Below are 19,095 nucleotides of genomic sequence, written 5' to 3'. Positions count from 1 at the left end.
AATTTTTTTTTTGTAAAAGAGAAGCTTTGTGATGAATATTAAAGAAAAAGTAATGCATGGAATCATCTTGCTCATTATTTAAAAAGTTGATGTGTAGTTGAATTTATGCCAGAAAAGTTGTCTGGCTTAATATCCAGTGGTTTTTCTCCCTCTTGATTAAAATGTGCTGAGAGCCCTAAAATCAGCCTGTTTGAGTCTGATGTGTTTGTCTTGGCATTTTCATATAGCACCAAATGAGTTTGTCTTGCTGCATGTCTTGCTGTTTTGATTTTCTGTTGCTGTATAGCAGCCACCTTAAAACTTAGTAATTTTCAAAACAGTGACTTGATCAGGATCTGGTGCAGCTTGCCTGTTCTCGGAGTCAGGGTCATCTAGGGCTGCTTGCTTTATGGTTGGAGTGTCCACTTTTCAAATAACTCACTCACATGGCTGGCAAGTGAGTACTGGCTGTTGGCTGGGAACCAACAGCCTCAGTTTCCCTTTCTAGGCTACTTGGGCTCCTTCATGAGATGGTGGTTGCTTTTTTAAGAGTGAGCATCCCAAGAGAACAAAGTAAATGCCTGGCACTTTGATGATTTATCCTTAGCATCAATTAATGCCACTTCACCGTGCTGTCTTGGCCGAGTCAATCACAGAGGCCCACTGTGATTCAAAAGAAGACATGGATTCCCCCTGTAGATGGAGTGGCTGCATTCTAGAAGAACACACAGGACAGGAGATATTCTTGTGGTCAGCTTTGGAAAACAATTTACTTCACTAGCTGAATTCTGTCCCTCTTTAGCAGATACCCTGAAAGGCTGAATAGCTATAGGCCTCTTGGTTTTTAAAGAGTCCTCACATTCCGGTGTCTTTGAATGAATTATATAGTACATGCTACCTGACTATGACATTTGTCTTCAAGATAGGTTATACCTCCATCTGCACTAAATCTTAGCTATCAGAATTTCTCCTTTGTCCAAGCATTAATTGCACAGTGAATAAGCTAATACCAAGACCTTGGGAATCAGAAGTGCTAGAATAACAGAAGACAAATGGTAGTTTTGATTTGTGAATATGTAAGCATTGTAAAGAGAATTGCCAAGTGTAAGCTGGCACAGTCATTTATTCACTGTTGAACACGTCAACACTGTGTTGTGTTCATGGCACCTTCTGGGTGAGCATTTCTCTACAAGGAAGAACTTGATTTCAACCACGCATGAGGTGCTACTGTGAAACATTTATTCCCTGAATAGCTTTCAGGTCAAAGTTAAATCATTAAATAGTACAAAGAAATGCAGACATAACCAAGTGAGTGTTTTATTAGAATTCCTTGTTTATCCTGAGTAATTACTGCTAAACATAGCGTAAGTTTTGGATCAGAGTTAAAAGAAATGGCTGTTTTAAAAATGCATTAGATAAACCTGCACTGGAATTTTTAGTGTTAAAATGGAGATTGGGTGAAAGCTACTTTTATTAGCTTTTTTGAAAAAAATATTTGCAGGTATAAGGGCAGCAGAGAAGGGGGTAGGGAGCATAAATCTTATTATATGATGTTCACTAAGTTTCAGTATATTTTACAGGTTGTTTTGCAAAAACACTTGTAGAGCATGTTGGTATGAAGAACCTAAAGTCTTGGGCTAGCATAAATCGAGGTGCCATTATTCTTTCCAGGTATGTATAAAGTGTGCCCTTCTTTGAGCAGGGCCTGGTCATGCAGAAGACATACTTGCTTCACATTGATTTCTCAGTTCTAATATTTGTCCTCAGTAGTCTAGTATTACTCCCAGTCACTCATGGTCTAGACAAGCATGCCAAATATTAGAAAGCAAATGTCCCTCTTTCAGTCAGTCCCTAGCTTTTTTTTTTTTTTTTAAAGACAGGGTCTTGCTCTGTCACCAGGCTGGAGTGCAATGGCATGATCTCAGCTTCCTGCAGCTTCAACCTCCTGGGCTCAAGTAATCCTCCTTTGTAGCTGAGACTACAGGCACATGCCATCACGCCCAGCTAAATTTTTTTATTTTTTGTAGGGATGGAGTCTCCCTATGTTGCCCAGGCTGATCTCAGACTCTTAGGCTCAAGCAGTTCTCCCGTGTTCACCTCCCAAAGTGCGGGGATTACAGGCATGAGCCATTGCACCTGGCCCACAGGATTTTTTAACTACCATCTTTTTGACAAATTATAACATTCACAAGGTATCAGGGGGCTTCACCACATTTATGGTTTTGACCAAAACATAATTGTATTTTTTAATGACAATGTTGTTTTTTAAATCATGCCTAATTCTACGTGTAGTTTCCTTCATTATTGTGAAAAGATTCTAAAGGGATTGGAAGAGCATTTGCTGCCGAAGTCTGTATGCTAATTGTTGATTTCCGACTTAAAATGAGGAAAAAACAGTGATGAACTGTGGCCTGTTTTGTACTATTCTCTGGACTTAGTTGAGTTTATAATCAATCCACCAGTCATTGAAATTTCCATACATGCTATGTGCAGATGAAAACCTTCTGTTAAGAGCATTCATTTGAAAAAAGATTTGTATGTTGCTTTGAAGCAATTACTGTTGATTTTTCCCTTGCTGTGTTACTAAGGTTTGGGAAAACAGATACCAACCCTAGTCTGAATTTCTCAAGATATTTCACTTGCGGCCAGTCGCGGTGGCTCACGCCTGTAACCCAGCACTTTGGGAAGGCCGAGGCGGGCAGATCATGAGCTCAAGAGGTCGAGACCATCCTGGCCAACATGGTGAAACCCCGTCTCTACTAAAAATACAAAAAAATTAGCTGGGCATGGTGGCGCGTGCCTGTAGTCCCAGCTACTCAGGAGGTTGAGGCAGGAGAATTGCTTGAACCCGGGAGGCGGAGGTTGTAGTGAGCCGAGATCGTGCCACTGCACTCCAGCCTGGCACCTGGCGACTGAGCGAGACTCTGTCTCAAAAAAAAAAAAAAAAAGATATTTCACTTGCAACATGCTATGCAAATCTATATTGTTTGTAAATGTTATTTTAAATGTTTCTTCAACATATATGTGATCTGATACACATATGCTCACAAATACACACAGGAGCATTCATATCTTCAGGTATGTCAGTGTCTCCAAATATATAAGTGTTACAGATCATTTTGTTCATTTCTGCTTAAAATTAGTTAATTTTCCAGTTGATGTTAAACAGTCAGAATTCATTAACTGATACATGAACTTTTTTGTTACGAATTTTTTTTTACCAGGTATTTGGAGTGTTAATACCTACTGACACATTCTTTCATTACACTCAATTAACTGGAAATTTCAGCAATACCATGAAATTAATTTATAAAGGTTGCTTATCAATCAGAAGTCCCATTAGGTGGATTTCAAACACAGGAAGGACATCATAGGTTTATTATGCAGCGCCACGTAGAATTGGAACAGAAGCACAGGAAATATTTGAAGTTCTAAATGGAAGTTGAGCTATATATAACAATAATTAATTCAAAAAATTGTTTTTGTAAATTTTGGATGAAAAGAAAATCAACCTTGTATGTTGGCTGAAAAATAACTTGGAGAAGCAAAATTCTCTAACATTTGAGAGCATTGATTCTTGACAGACTGCCTGGGTCCCAGCTTAGTGTCTAGCCTTGGGAAAATTATTCAACTTTTCTAGGCTTTAATTTTCTTGGTTGTAAAATGACATTAATAATAACCCTATGGTTGTTATGAAAACTAGATTCGATGATGCATATAAAATGCCTAGCGTTATGTCTAATATGTGGCATGTACTCAGTAAGCAATAACAGACTATGATGTGTTACATAACTGTTTGTTTAGCTAAGATGTATGAAATAAAAACACCTAGTGAGTCACAAATTTATTACAAGGGAACTTTACTTTTTAGCTTTTTGAGCATCATAGGTGGGAAGCTGAATTTGTTGCTTGTTTCCCACAAGCAGTAGAATGCTGCTTGGTGCTGATAATTTATCCTCCTCTTTATTGACATAATGGAAGTTATTGGGACCAGGGATTTTGGAAAATACCTAGTACCTCATTTCTAGAATGTGTTTCAGAGGTCCACTTTTACATATGGTCCCAAAAAAGAAGAGAACAGAAAATTCAGGCCTTGTGCTCTGCAGTCAGAGCTGTAGGTCCTATTCACAGAGAAGTGGGCCTGCTGTTACCAACCTCTGCGACTCCCTTCACTTGTAATAGGTGTTCGGCCAGAGTTCAGAAAGCAGGGGCCAGGGTTATTTTGTTGAATGGCTAACATTTAGTGAGTGCTTACTAAGTGTCAGGCTCTGACCGGGTGCTTTAAATACAAGGTCATTTGTGCCTAAGAAAGCAACTCTGTGAGGTGAAATTGGACTCTGTTGTGAACCCTCTTCTGCAATTCAGGAAACTGAGTCTCAAGAGAGTTTAAAAGCACGCTCTTTGTTGTACAGTTGCTTAGTGGCAGAGGCAGGTTTCACACCCAAGCAGTGAAGCTCTTTGCCCCTTCACTAAATGTTAGTGCTGTAGAGTTCAGTGCGAAGGTCTGCTAACTCTGACTTCTCTGCGTCTCTGTTTACACATGTTCATTCACCCACATGGTGGGGATTTTCTGGCTGTCTGCTCCATACATGTGGCACCATGAAATAAATAAAATACAGTCCCTGCTGTTGAGCTTACAATCTTGAGATGGAGAAGGGAAGGTAGAATACATGTAGAATCATTTTAAGACAGGATGTAAGTCAGTCCTGAGATAAAGGGAAGGTGGGACTAACTCTGTATGGAATGGATGTCTTTGGTTGGGTGACTCCACCAGCAAGATTCTAAAACATTTTTTTCTGTGGTCTTATAATATAGACTGCTGGTCCTCATCATTCACCCTTTGAGTGAAAAATAATGTGTATATAGTTAAGACTTGTGTCACAGTTAACGAACTCTTATACTATGGGCACAGGTAGTGTTGGAGATAATCTAGGAGTTCTTATGAAATTTAATTTTTTCCTTCTCTTCAGCCTCCTCCAGAGTTGTGACCCAGAAGTTGCAAACAAAGTCAAAGCTGCACTGAAAAGCTTGATTCCTACGTTGGAAAAAACCAAAAGCACCAGCAAAGGAATAGAAACTCTGCTTGAAAAACTGACCACATAAGTGGAAAGAGTTAAGAGCAGGATGGAATCATTTGTTCTGTTCTCTGTTCTGTTTCCCAATGCAGAAAAGGGCTAGGGTCCACCGTACTGGTAATTGGGGTGCTCTGTATATGTGTTTCTTCTTTGTTTATGAATCTATTTATATAAATTGTTTTTAAAAATGGTCTTTTAAAAAATCTCAGCTGTCTCCTCTGTTACATTGCACATAGTAAGCATATCACTATGTGAGGCAATAATGTGAAAGATTTAGCACTCATATATGGTGGGACTAACTAAATATAAAAAGTGTAGTTCAACGAGTTGATTTCAGGGAAGAAGGTATCTTTCGTGAGCGTAGTCTGAGAAGGCTTTCTGGAGAAGGTGGGACTTGGGAAGACTTTCATGAGGAAGGCAGGATGTGGAAAAGAAGAGCAAGAAGGAGTCGTGGGCACAGTAAAGTGGAAGTTAATGGGTACTGGGGCAGGGTGGGGCCCACAGCTGCATTCCTAGCTGTTTTATGGATTCGGTTCCATTCTAGATTTTGTTTGAAAGCCACTCAGATAAGTTAAGCTCGTAGAAGGAAATGAATTATGGGATCACTGTGGATTGCAGTGTTAAAATCAGGGTCTCGGGAAAATTCTCCCTGCCTCTGATTTTGGGCCTTCCGAGTAAATAGCTCCTTGTGATTAGACTTTCTCCCTTGAGACTGTCCCTGAAATGTCAAATCCTCTAGAGTTTAAATAAGAAGGAAGAAGTTGGAAATTTATTATAGTGCAGAAGTTTAACTGCAGGTAGGATGTTTGTATTTTAAAACTGCAGTTGTCTGAGCAACAAAGGTTAGAAGGATCGTTGGCTCAGTCAGGCTCATGTAGTCATGCCTATGAGTATCTGGCTGCTTTCTCTAAGTAGTCTAATGTAACGGGGTACTCACTCAAACCTGTGTCACTGCAGTTACACCTGCTGGGGAATTGGCTGTGCCTTTGCTGCCCAGACTGTGGGGTCCCAGGACTACTCCAGCCCACCAACTACCAAGACCCCTCCTGCCACAGTGTATCGAATCCTTCCCAAAAAGCAAAAGCACTGATGCCTGTAACTTTCGACATGGATTCTCCTATCACCGAAATATGAGGGTGCAGGTGGACAGCTGGAGGAACTGGGATGGGATGAGGAGGAGAACGAGGAAAAGGCAACAGTAGAACTTGCATTTGTTTGACTACTACATTGTGATTTGTGTTCTCCGTTTGACTAATACGTTGTGATTTGTGTTCTCGGTATAAAGGAGCCATTCAGAGAACGGAGGAAAGAACCACTGCTCTTTGTTTCATCCTTGAAACTAAAATACAATAATATTTACATAATTTGGGGAGCACTCTTATAAAGCTTATAGTAGAAGCAGGAATCCTTCCTCTGCACCCCTGCCTTGCCCTCTCCAGACTACTTCTAATTACTCTTTGCTCTACTAAATGTCTAAATACAGTGTATGTAATTTTTTAGAATCTATCAGTTGCAGTTATTTTCTTTTGACTTCCTATTACAGGAAATGCAGATTAAGAACTTTTACCATCACTCTTCCCCGCTCCTCTTCCCTCCCCCTTCCCAATAGAATTGCATCATGTTTGATGAAATCAGTGTTCGGGGTTTACCTTGTTATGCCTACATAAATGTTGTTAAATATTGATTCAAGCACTGAGCAGCCATTACATTTCTTCTACTGTTTTAATTTTTCTGGAATTAGTCATTGCCTCATTTATTTTCATTTGCTTAGTTTCTACATCTCTATTGATTTTTCCTAAACTTTTCATCAGAATTGCTTAAATTCTTCTCATGAAGGCACCCTTAGCAATTACTCAACAGCCATTTTCCTCTTTTTTTAGCCCACCAAGGCTGCTGTATTATTCTGGTGTCTACTCCTTTCCAGGTGGCTTAAATATCCTAACTGTTATAATTTAGTATTTCTCGAGTGGGTTGTGAATGTGTTGAGATTTTGACAATCTCATCCATTACTCCACCCAGCTGTACACCTGTTTCCCTTTTGTGTCCTATGCAGAAGAGCACTGGTATGAACCAGTCCTGAGGGCCTATTTCTTAAATCAGTGGTGGATTTAGGAAGGAGCCTGGCCAGTGAAAATTGGAAGACAGATGGTATTCCTGGGAGAGTTTTCTTAGGTCTCTTGGGTTGTAGAAAGTCCCCTTCCTTCCCGTCAGCTTTGGTATATGCAGGACTCAGCCCAGCCTACAAGCTAGGAGCCTGACAGGAAATAGCAAATATGCCAAGGACGGCTGAGCAAGGGTTCGTGAAAAGGGAACATTAATGATGTTGAGCTGCTTAACAAGTTAACTCCTGGAGCTGTGCTAGCCCTGAACTTCTGATTATGTGAGAGAATTAACCCCAATTTTCCATTTTAAGTCAGTTTTGAGTTGGATCTTTTGAAACTTGCAGCCAAAAGTATGCTAACCTGACTGTCTCTAAATACCAATTTCCACGCTATTCAACATGTTAAGTTGGTGAGCATTTCCACCTTTTCCTGGAGACACCCGTCCTGGCTTTCAGGACGTCGTAAAGAACTATAACTGCACTCTTCCACCGTCGTCATCCTGAGCCTTCCCTTCATTTCTCTCCTATGAAAAGCCCATGTCTCAGATCCTTTGCATCTCTTTCTTGCTTAACACCCTTTTCTCAATGGGGCACGCCCTCTAATAGCTTCCTGAGAAAATGTATTCTAAGGACCTTGCAAATCTGAGTGTCTTTATTCTACTCTTGCACCCAGATATCTAGTTTAGCTGGGTATGGGATTCTAGTTTAAAACGAATTTTGCCTCTGAATTTGAAGATGCTGGTCAATATTGTCTTTAGCCTGCAAAGTTGTAGTAGAAGTTTAATGTCCAGTGCCATCCTTATTCTCTCAGTCTTTATATGTGGACCTTTTAGGGGAAGGGAAGAGATCAATCTGCAAGTTTACAACGTTTTTTTTTAAGTCTCCAGCTTTCTTGTATTTCAGGATTGTGTGCATTGGAATGTGTTATGTATGATTTTCCTTTTATTCTTTATGCTTGGCACTTGGTGAACCATTTTAGTCAGAAGAGCCAAAGCTTGATGTCCTGGAAGATGTTTTTCCATTTTTTTTTTTTTTTTTTCCTAATTTTTTTAAATGGACCCCCCAACTCCCTGTTTTCTCTATTCTTTCTCTTTGGAGCTATTACTAAGAGTTGAAATGATTTGAGCCTCTAATCTTCTTTCTTTTCCCTATTTTTAATGTTTTTGGTTTTTTGCTTTGCTTTCGGAGTGAGATGTTTTCTCTACCTTCTCCGCCAGCCTTTTGTGTTTTGGGTTTGTTTGTTTGTTTTTGAGACAGGGCCTAGCTCTGTCGCCTGCGCGGGAGTGTAGCTGTGCAACTCGAGCTCACGGCAGCCTCTGCCTCCTTGGCTCAGGTGATCCTGCCACCTCAGCCTCCCAAGCGTCAGGAATCACAGGCGTGCACCACCATGCCTGGCTGATTTTTGCATTTTCTTTGTGAGACAGGGTTTCGCCATGTTGCCAAGGCTAGTCCTGAACACATGAACTACCATGGCCGGCCACTCCCAGCCTTTCATTAAAGTGTCCTTTTCTTTCTTCTATGCATTATCTCTTATGTCTCCTAGGATATTGTATTTTATGGTTGACTGGTGGATTGCTTTATTTTACTTTGCTTGCTTTCTTTTCTGTCATCTGCTCTTTCTGTTTGCTTTGGTCTCTGTTTAGACTTTCCTGGAGAGGCCTTTAGCTCTCTTATATATTTAAGACACTTAACACCTTAGAATGATGAAAAAGAGGGCATTCTTTTCCTTTTCTTGAATGTTGACTTTACCAGTGATTAGGTGTGGATCCTGCTGTTTCACGGGGGCCCTCCAGATGTCAATATCCATAGGCCTTTCCTGTGGTCCATTCAGTGCCTCAGAGAAATCCACCTGCAGCCAGCATTCATTTGCTCAATAGTCAGTGTGCAGATTTTCATTTACCTACCAGCTTTCAGCACAGTGCCTCTCCCTCATGTGCCCTCATATCTGGGGCTCCCTAGTCTTGAGAAAATGAGCCAACATAAGTCCACAAAACACATCCTCAGTCTGTTGGCAGGGTAGGGAGTGGTAGTCAGGCAGTTTGGGCCAATCCCCCTGTCTTACATTCCATTCCAAGGCTCACCCCAGCCTTTTCCAGTACCTGGCACCTCTAGCTGCTGGGATTTTCTGGTCTGTCATGGTGAGAACTGACTCGCTTCTCTCCATGTGTTAGGCATTCCGCTTTCGCAGTTCTGCCTTCTTTACTGCTTCCTGTTCTTCCAGATACTTGCTGCCATCACCCACTGTGGCTTCTCTCCTCTGTACCTTGTTTCTGTGAGTTTATACAATTTTATTTTTCTAGTCTTACTCTTTCTGGAAGGAACAGAGATAAACTCAACAATACACCATTTTTAAGCAGAAATTCACAAATGGCTTTAAACAGACAAAACAACCTACCTGGCTTCATGGTGGTCTTCTTTTCCATGAATGAACTTCGTGGATCTGAGAAAGTCTTTTATTTGAAAATACAGCTTGTTTTAGTTTTCAGTTTGCATCAAACTCCGCTTTTCCTAGGAATCAGCTGTTGTTAGAAGGAAGGAGAAACCCATTTTCCACTAATGTCTGGTATAATAAGCGTTTGCAATAACAGAATAAAGGCCTCTTAGAGGAAATGGCTTCCTACTTTACCAAATTCAAAAGGTTCACTCTTGAAAATATGAGATGGCATTTCTCTTTCTATTTCAGTGAAATTTTGAAAAAGTTACATCTTAATTTTAGCAGATCAGTCACTTTTAAGTCTGGCAAATTTTTGGATGTATGTATTTAGAATAATGGTTAAGAGAACGCAAGGTCTCAAAGCAGCAGCTGTTAGTATGGAGCCCATAATCAAACTATTTCTAAGCCAAAATTAATGACCTAAACAAACATAAAAATTTAAGACTTGAACTCTTGTCTTACCTTTTGATAGTGCTTAAGGAAACTAAGTTTATGATCATCTTTATCTTTTCTAAAAAACGCCTCCACCAAAGTGCCCCAAGTCCCCTAACTTCCCCAAATGCATTAGTAAATTTTTTAATAGCCTTAACCGAGAGATACAGTATGCTCTTTGGATTGTGTGTGTTTTATGAATAGTAACTAAATGGCTGCTCTGCATTCCAGAGTGTGCAGACACTGATGGCTATGTGTATGTTTGTACCCACAGCAATGCCCTGGAAGATACCGCAGATTATACCCTGTAAAAGAACAGTGTTGGGCCAGGCGCGGTGGCTCACGCCTGTAATCCCAGCACTTTGGGAGGCCGAGGCGGGTGGATCACAAGGTTAAGAGATCAAGACCATCCTGGTCAACATGGTGAAACCCCGTCTCTACTAAAAATACAAAAAATCAGCTGGGCATGGTGGCACGTGCCTGTAATCCCAGCTACTCAGGAGGCTGAGGCAGGAGAATTGCCTGAACCCAGGAGGTGGAGGCTGCGGTGAGCCGAGATCGCGCCATTGCACTCCAGCCTGGGTAATGAGAGCGAAACTCCATCTCAAAAAAAAAAAAAAAAGTGTTTGGAATATTTTTCATCAAAATGTTTTATCCAGTTTTTAAACATGGGCTCATGCCCATGGCTGAATGTAGGTGGACAGATAGAGTTGCAAAAATGTGGGAATGAGAAATTTTGGTCTATGTGCTCTTGTTCTTAGGGAGTTAATTGTACCTTGGGAGGAGATGATTAGCTCTGAGTTGTGCTTGATATGTGATGACTACTTGAGTGAAAGGTGAGAGGAGTCTGTTAAGGTCATGGAAATCATCTGACTTTGAGCTCTTGATGACTATAATTAAACATAACGACTAATTTAGATATCTTAAAATGACTTCCAGATGCTTGACAACAGACTTTCCTTTTAGATAGAAATCCTCTTGCATTTAAAACTTAGGTTCTTATTTGATACACCTACCAGTAAGCACATACTGATTTGATGTTATCACATTCAGCAGTAGGCAGTGATAGGAAAACTGTGAATCTTAAAGACCTGTAGCAGCAGGAATATGTGTTTGAGGAAACAGACCAGACCTGGGTTCAGTTGTTCTTACCAGATCAACTGTTTGGCCCCATTTGTGTTACTCAATCTCTAAGTCCAGTTCTGAATATCTGTTTCAATCCACTCTTTTGGTAATAATACCATGGTGGACATACACTTTGATCTGCGTGGCACCTTTCTGCAGGTTCGCCGCCTCCTACGTTTCAGTCGCCTCATTTGGATGGGGTGGAATTATGATTTGCCTCAACCACAGTGGCATGTGACTCTGGCCTCTGAACCACAGCACTCCCTTGGCTACCGTGATTAATTAATGGATAAAGTATACATGTCCCATGGTAAGTTGAAGAGCATTCTGAATTTGTATTGCTTTGCTTCATCATTTTGACTTTTGCAAAGTTGAAAAATCTTAAGTAGGCTGGGTGCAGTGGCTCACACGTGTAATCCCAATACTTTGAGGGGCCAAGGTTGGGGGATCAGTTAAGGTCAGGAGTTCAAAACCAGCCTGGCCAGCATGGTGAAACTCTGTCTGTACCAAATATACAAAAATTAGCTGAGCGTGCTGGCACACGCCCATAATCCCAGCTACTCGAGAGGCTGAGGCAGGAGAATCGCTTGAACTTGGGAGGTGGAGGTCGCAGTGAGCTGAGATCATGTCCCTGCACTCCAGCCTGGGTGACAGAACAAGACTCTGTCTCAAAAGAAAAAAAAATATCATAAGTTGATCTATTATAAGTTGGGGACAGTCTGTACTCTTAATACTAAGTAGTACCATATCAGGATCTGGCATGAGGCTGAAACCAGAGCACTTACAGTCCTCTGGCTAAAACATCTGCTGCCTACTGTTGAATGTAATAACATCAAGTCAGTTTCTGCAAGAAAAATCATGAAAGATGCTCTCTCTTCCCCTGGGATCTCAAACTTAGATGATGGCCTGGGCTGCCTGCCTGCGTGTTACTATATTTCATCAATTCTAAAAATGTACATTTTTATTTTGCATTTAACAAATCTTTCAGGGTGTCGCTTATAGTCTGTTGCATATTAGCATGACCGTTGTTTAATAGGCAGTTTACTTCCTGAGTAATAGATAAAATAAGGGTACGTCTTAGAGTCAAAGTGTTGTAGTTGGTAAAATACAGTTCCGTCTTTTCCTCTCTCAAATGTTTCCCAGTCTCCATAAGCCTGGTTTGCTTTTCTATAGTAGCATTTCACCCCTCAAAAGTTATCTTTATTGCTGGACCTTCCTACAGATGAGCAGGGTTGGCATGAGGTGTTTTCTGCTATAAGCTTGCATATAAATCACATCCTTTTGGAAAATGAAAATCAGGTGAAATGAAAGGCAATATAAAATAGTGGCTGGGAGCACAGGCCTGGAACCACATTTGAAGCCTGGCTCTGTAGCTGGATGACCTTTGTAAGTTACATACCCTCTCTGCTTCATTTTCATCATTTTAAAAATGAAAATAATCACACTTCACTGTGTCTTTTTCCCCTCCTTGAGATTTTCCCATTAAACATTTCAGCAGCTTCTGCCTCTACACGCATAAGAACACCCATAAATTCAGTACCACTTTAAAATATGTTATTTACAATTTGAAACATAATCAAAATGTGAGTCTGCCTTCCATCAGTAGCTGGTGCTTCGGCTAAGGTTGAGTTTGCAGGCTCCTTGTAATCACTTCTGCCTATAGATTGGGGAGGAAAAGGTGCAAGTACTTAGGCCAAAATGGGCTTCTTTTAAAATACAAATAACCCTGGTGAAAAAGCACCTCTAGCTGTTGCCTGTTATTAACACCTTCCTGTGAAGTCTGTAACCTTGCTGAGGTATATGGCAGAAAGCTAGACAGGTTAGCAAGAGAGTTTGTTTCTTGGGGCAGGAGAAAGGGGTGAATTGAACTCACATACCTGGTCTTATAGGCAGAGGTACAGCAGAGAAGTGGGGGCTTCAAGTTGTTTGGTGATCTTGGCATCCTGATATGAAATTTGGGTCAGCGCCAGGGACAAAGTGGACTAACTGCAGGTGATTGTTTTGTGGAGGAACTAGCCTTTGCCTTGTTTGGGGAACTTGGACATGATTTGGGTTCTGTCACTTGCTAGGCAGGTGATCATGGTCCTCGGTTTCCCCATCTATAAAATAAAATCACCTGCTTCATGCTGTCAATTTGTCAATGGTTTTTTAAACCAGAAATTTCTCTGCATTGTGAGGGGTTGTTGAGAGCAGCACCACAGTGAAAAGCCGTTGGTGTTTGTTTTCAGAAGATCTGGCTTTGCAGATTACCCCTGGTTCTGACCAGGAATGTGGGCAAGTCACAATCTTTAGGAACCCCTATTTTCTTATTTGTGAAGGTAGGGATCATATCTGAATATCACAGGAGGCTGGGGTCAGAATCAAGACTGTATGTGAAGATGCCTTGTAAAACTGTGTTTATGATTCCCCAGATGGATCCAAATATTTCTTGCCTTTTTTGATTCCCAACAGGATTGTAGTTTACAGATATAAAAAAAAAAAAAAAAAAAGACCAAAACAAAAAACTTCTACCGCCGTTAAGTAAAATTATCCAAAGCCTAGAGGTAAGGCAAAAAGATTTGTCCCATATAAAGACATACTAGGACTTGGTCTGCAAAACCACAGGGCTATTTGTCTTTCTAGGGGGGTGTGATTTTGTTTGATCTGTTATTCTGTTCGGGCCCAGACTCTGGGAAGGAGGACGATGCTGAGCAGAATATCAGTAAGTTGCAAATGATTTCTGCCCAACAGTAGAGACAACTCCAGAAATTAGTTTTATTGCCCTATTTATTACCTGGTGTTAATCTAACTGCAATCTTATTCCAATAGACTTCCTTTTCTTACATGGACCTACAGAAAAATGTACATTTATAATTCAGCCCACTGTATCCTCTTTTGAACTAGTTTTACCTGCTTGTTTTCTCATGAATGAGTTTTGACATATATTTATGTGAGAATCATGTTTTTACTATTCTAACATCACAAGGTAGCCTTTTGTTTCTGTATTGCACTTTAGAAGTAATTGTGATTTTGCCACCTTTTTGTACAACTGATGGTTTTGCTTTGTGTCCCCACCCAAATCTCATCTGGAATTGTAATCCTGGAATGGGGGACCTGTAATCCCCACGAGTTGAAGGAGGGAGGTGATTGGATTATGGGGGCAGTTTCCCCCATGCTGTTCTTGTTATAGTGACTGAGATCTCATGAGATCTGTGTTTTATAAAGGACTCTTCCTCTTTTGCTTTTTCTTCTCTCTCCTGCCGCCATGTAAGACATGTCTACTTCCCCCTCCACCATTATTGTAAGTTTCCTGAGGCCTCCCCAGCCATGTAGAACTGTGAGTCTATTAAACCTCTTTTCTTTGTAAATTATCTAGCAGTGTCTTTATAGCAGTGTGAAATGGAGTGATACAAAACAGAACCTAAGAGATTTATTCACTCCTTTTAAAAGCCAGCTGATACCCATTTCCCGAGTAGAAGAACAAACTGTTTTCAGTTACCATTTGTTGTCAACTGTGGTCATGATGTGACTATTCTGTGGGAAGTGATCCTGTTACATTTAGATTGCATTTTAGGTTTCTTTTGTTTTAAAGAAAGCCTTTGAAATACACAATTTTAGTTACTGGTTAACATTAAGCCCTTTACCAGTTTGCAATTTTTAAGTTAAATTTTATAATTGAGGAAAGCATAGGACTGATGGAAGAATTTTTCTTTTCTAATTGGAAGACCTAAATGAAGTAATTTTGCCCACTTACTTGAGAATTGTTTGAATCAAGAAAAGCTATGAAAGAAAAAGCAGACAACATGATGAAAACGTTTATTGTAAGAACTAGGTGAGCAAAAAGCAGTGATACTTCCATGAAAATGAGCATCGAGTTAAAATATCATTGGAGAAATTCCTTAAGGCAAAATTTTGCCAGAACCAGAAGCATAGTCAGAAGAAGACATGAAATTCCAGCAAGTGAGGAGGATTAAATTTGCAGCCCATATTTAAATCAGTCAGCAACAAAAATCAAAGATGAAAAATAGCCATGTGCCTATGTATAATATTTCATTGCATATCTGTTTTCTTTTTCATACAATAAGGTAGCTTCTCTCTATACACAACTTATAAATTTTATGTCCCCATGACCCAAGGAACTATTGCTTTTTCCCTTTCAGTGGTACAAATGCTACCCACTGGTTCCATTCCCTGCCTCTTGCCTTCCCCAGGGTGTGCCAGGGACTTGGCTAGTGGTACAGGGTGAAATAAGGGGAGAAAGAACAGCAGTTCAGGAGTAACCTCTAGTGACTTAAGCTGAGGGAGTACCCGCCCCTTGTCTACTAGGGCTGCAGTGGAGGAGACATTTTCTGACTTTTCTCATAGAAATGGGTAATACCTTGTGGTTTGGTTCTATCTTATACTACAAATACTACATGTGGGATAACGCAAGAGACAGCTCGATAAAAGGCTTTTGAAGGCTGGCCTAGAAATCAAAGGATTATTATGGTATAGTGAAAAGATCTGTGGATAGTTAACAGTTGTAGTCCCCACCCTGCCAGTAACCAGGTGATGACCTAGGGTGAGTTATTTAGTCTGCCTGGGTCTTTGTTCTCTCCCGCATAAGAAGAGGGGCTTAGAATAGATCAGGTGGTTTTCAGATAGGTTCCTTGAGACCCCAGGATGCCCCAAGATGCCTCAGGAGCTGCAACTGAAACCACCTTTGCAAAGATGACAGTGAGAGGAGTCTAGCATGGCTGACCCCATCTTCTAGCCTCACAGGCTGGCTGTCCTCGCTTTTTCCTGAGCGTAGCCCAAGCTAACTATTTAAGGGTTTTCTAGAGAGACAGAACTAATGGAATATATATATATATATAATGTATATATATACACACATATATTCTATATATATTTCGGAGTATATATATATATGAGTTTATTAAGTATCATCACATGATCACAAGTCCCCACAATAGGCTGTCTGCAGGCTGAGAAGCAAGGAGAGCCAGTCCAAGTTCCAGAACTGAAGAACCTGGAGTCTAATGTTTGAGGGCAGGAAGCATCCAGCACTGGAAAAAGATACAGGCTGGGAGGCTCGGCCAGAGTCTCTTTTCACATTTTTCTGACTGCCTATATTCTAGCTGTGCTGGCAGCTGATTAGATTGGGCTCATCCAGACTAAGGGTAGGTTTGCCTTTCTTTCTCTTTCTTTCTTTCTTTTCTTTTCTTTTCTTTTCTTTCCTTTTTTTCCTTCCTTCCTTCCTTCCTTCCTTCTTCCTTCTTCCTTCTTTCCTTTCTTTCTTGCCTTTCTTTTTTTTTCTTTGGAGCTTGCTCTGTCACCCAGACTGGAGTGCAGTGGTGTGATCTCGGCTCACTGGAACCTCTGCCTCCTGGGTTCAAGCGATTCTCCTGCCTCAGCCTTTTAAGCAGCTGGGACTACAGGTGTGCACTACCACGCCTAGCTAATTTTTGTAATTTTAGTAGAGACGGGGGTTTCACCATGTTGGCCAGGCTAATACTGAACTCCTGACCTAGTGATCCACCCTTGACTGAAATGTTAATCTCCCTTGACCACACCCTGACAGACACACCCAGGATCAATACTTTGTATCCTTCAGTCCAATCAAGTTGACACTCGTTATTAACCATCCCGTTAACCATGGGAAAAATTTAGTTTAGAGTTCAGCTTTAAAGCAAGGATGATGATAGTCCCTCCCTAAAACTGGCCCCTTCCTTATTCAGGGACTGAAACTGTCTGTGTAAAACTAATGAAACACCATAAGATAGGATTATGGAAGGGGCCTGAATTCTGCTAAAAGGTAGGTGGACTTTAATCCCTTACTGCCCTGCAGTTACGTGGCCAGAGGTCACAAGGTTTGTGACTTCCCCAAGTGCTCCAGTAGATAACATCACTTTTGGAGAACATAAGAGTGGTCATTTGAGATGTGTTTCAGACTTTTGCATCCTGGCAAGTAAATGACCCCACCTGGACCCATGACTAAAGACTCAGCCAGTCCTATGGCCCCTACCCCAAGGTGGGCTCAGCACACAAGGACCGTTTCCCACATGATTTCATCCCCAACCAATCAACAGCACCCATTTGCTAGTTCCTTGCCCATCAAATTATTAAAACTCTAGCCTCCAAATTCTCAGGGAGACTGATTTGAGTAATAACTCCAGTTTTTCTGCTTGGCCAACCTTGCACTAATTAAACTCTACTGCAATAATGCTGTCTCAGTGAATTGAGTTTATCTGTGCAGCAGGCAAGAAGAACTCATTGGGGGATTACACTATGGGTAAGAGCAGATGGGACTTCTGACCAATACTACCTCATCTCCAACCAGAGCAGCCACATTTTATCTGTTCACTGTGTTCAGATTCAGCGAGGTTTCCTTTTGTAGCAGGGTTCTGCCATTAAGAACAAACTAAAGTTAGAAGACCACTGATCAATGTCATCTCCAGTATTTTCTTCTAGAATTGATGATTGCTTGATTTCAGTGACCTGCACTGTGTCCTCGTTGCTACTGGCAAGCAGTGCTGGGAGAGGAAGCATTATGCTGGAGGTAGATTTTCCCATGAAGCCTTGAGGCTTAACTATCACTGCTTCTCACTTGCTGGGCACTCCAAAGCCCACTACCTAATTGTGTATTCACAACTTAATGTTGTTTTTGTTTTTCTTAATAGGGGATCCTAAATTATACAAGCCTCAGGTCCCATGAGCCCTGGATTCTCCCCAGCATTAGCCCCAATCCTTCTTAATGTGCGGACACCACTGCAGACCTGTCCTAAGTGACCTGAAAATACAGTCTTAGAACAAATCAGCCATTTGGAGTGCGGTGGGAGTTGCTTTGCAAGCTCAAGCTAATCAAATGATGGAAAAACCAGTGTTATATTATTCCTGCTAATGAGGAACAGATATAAAATGTCAGTTATTACTCATTTTTCATCTCCAGAATTTTTATCAGAATAGCACATTTTAGAGGCTAAGAATGCGTGTGTCGCAGATAAACCGCCTGGGTTGAAATTCTCCATTTCCTAGTTATGTGACATTAAGCACATTAACCAATCTGTAATAACCCCAGTTTTTTTTTTTAACTCTACAAAATGAGAAAAACAATTCCCCATAGAGTTATGAAGGTTAAATAAGATACTGTCATAAGGAATTTAACACAGTGCCTGGATATATCAGCACTCATAAGTTTTAGTTTCCTTTATTACCACTGTTGAATAATTAAGGCAGAAACAACTAGATTACTATCTTAGCACCTAAGGAATAGAACCTTCATTTTTAGCTGGGTGGTCATGTGTCCAGCTAAAATAACATTTTCTAGTTTTCTTCACAGAAAAGGTTTTGTGCCAGTGAGATGTAAGAGGACAAGAAGTCCTCTCAGACAGGAAGTCATGTGAAAGAAGAGTACCCTACTCTAAGTTTTTCTCCATCCTCCTTTGAACTTGGATGTGATGGCTGGAACTCCAGCAGCCATAACATTTCATGTGGACAAGGTTTGCGGCTTAGGGGTGAAGAGATGGTGAGCAGGTGAGTCCAGGTCCCAAGTTTATGAAATTGCGATACTAGCCTTGCCCTGTCTACCTCTCAAATTCCTTTATGGCAGTGGTTCGTAAATCCCCTGGAGGGCTTGTTAAAACAGATTTCTGTGCCACACCCCACAGTTTCTATTTTGGTAGGTCTGGTTTGAAGCCCAAGAGTTTACATTTCTAACAATTTCCCAGGTGATATGGATCATGCTGGTTCAAGGACTATATTTTGAAAGCCAGTGTTTTCTGTGTTAGAGAAATAAACTTCTTTTTGTTTAAGCCACTGCTATTTTGTGCAGTTTTTGAATTTAATGTATTAAATTCATTAAAGATGAATTTAATACATCATTTAAAATTTGTAACTCATTCTGGTGATAAAGAGCAGCAAAAATGGTTAAAATGCCACCCAAAATGAAGCAGAAAGGGTGAACTGCAAACTGCATTGTTGGCCTCTGA

General features: G+C 40.7%; 1 protein-coding gene across 3 annotated transcripts in view; it reads left to right on the top strand.

Annotated features, from left to right (window-relative positions):
• The window catches only part of PUM3 (pumilio RNA binding family member 3), a 39,186-nt gene extending 33,924 nt beyond the window's left edge, over positions 1-5,262 (top strand). For all 3 annotated transcript variants that reach the window (XM_032291024.1, XM_032291022.1, XM_032291025.1), the window contains exons 17-18: positions 1,560-1,650; positions 4,950-5,262. In XM_032291024.1, coding sequence (XP_032146915.1) covers positions 1,560-1,650; positions 4,950-5,082 — 224 coding nt within the window. In that variant the 3' untranslated portion in view covers positions 5,083-5,262. The remainder of the gene's footprint in view (positions 1-1,559; positions 1,651-4,949) is intronic.
• The last annotated feature ends 13,833 nt before the right edge of the window (positions 5,263-19,095 follow it).

This window comes from Sapajus apella, unplaced genomic scaffold, assembly GCF_009761245.1.
Source record: "Sapajus apella isolate SASKATOON/1434 unplaced genomic scaffold, GSC_monkey_1.0 scaffold24, whole genome shotgun sequence".
NCBI lineage: Eukaryota > Metazoa > Chordata > Mammalia > Primates > Cebidae > Sapajus > Sapajus apella.
This window is presented reverse-complemented; position numbering and strand designations above follow the sequence as displayed.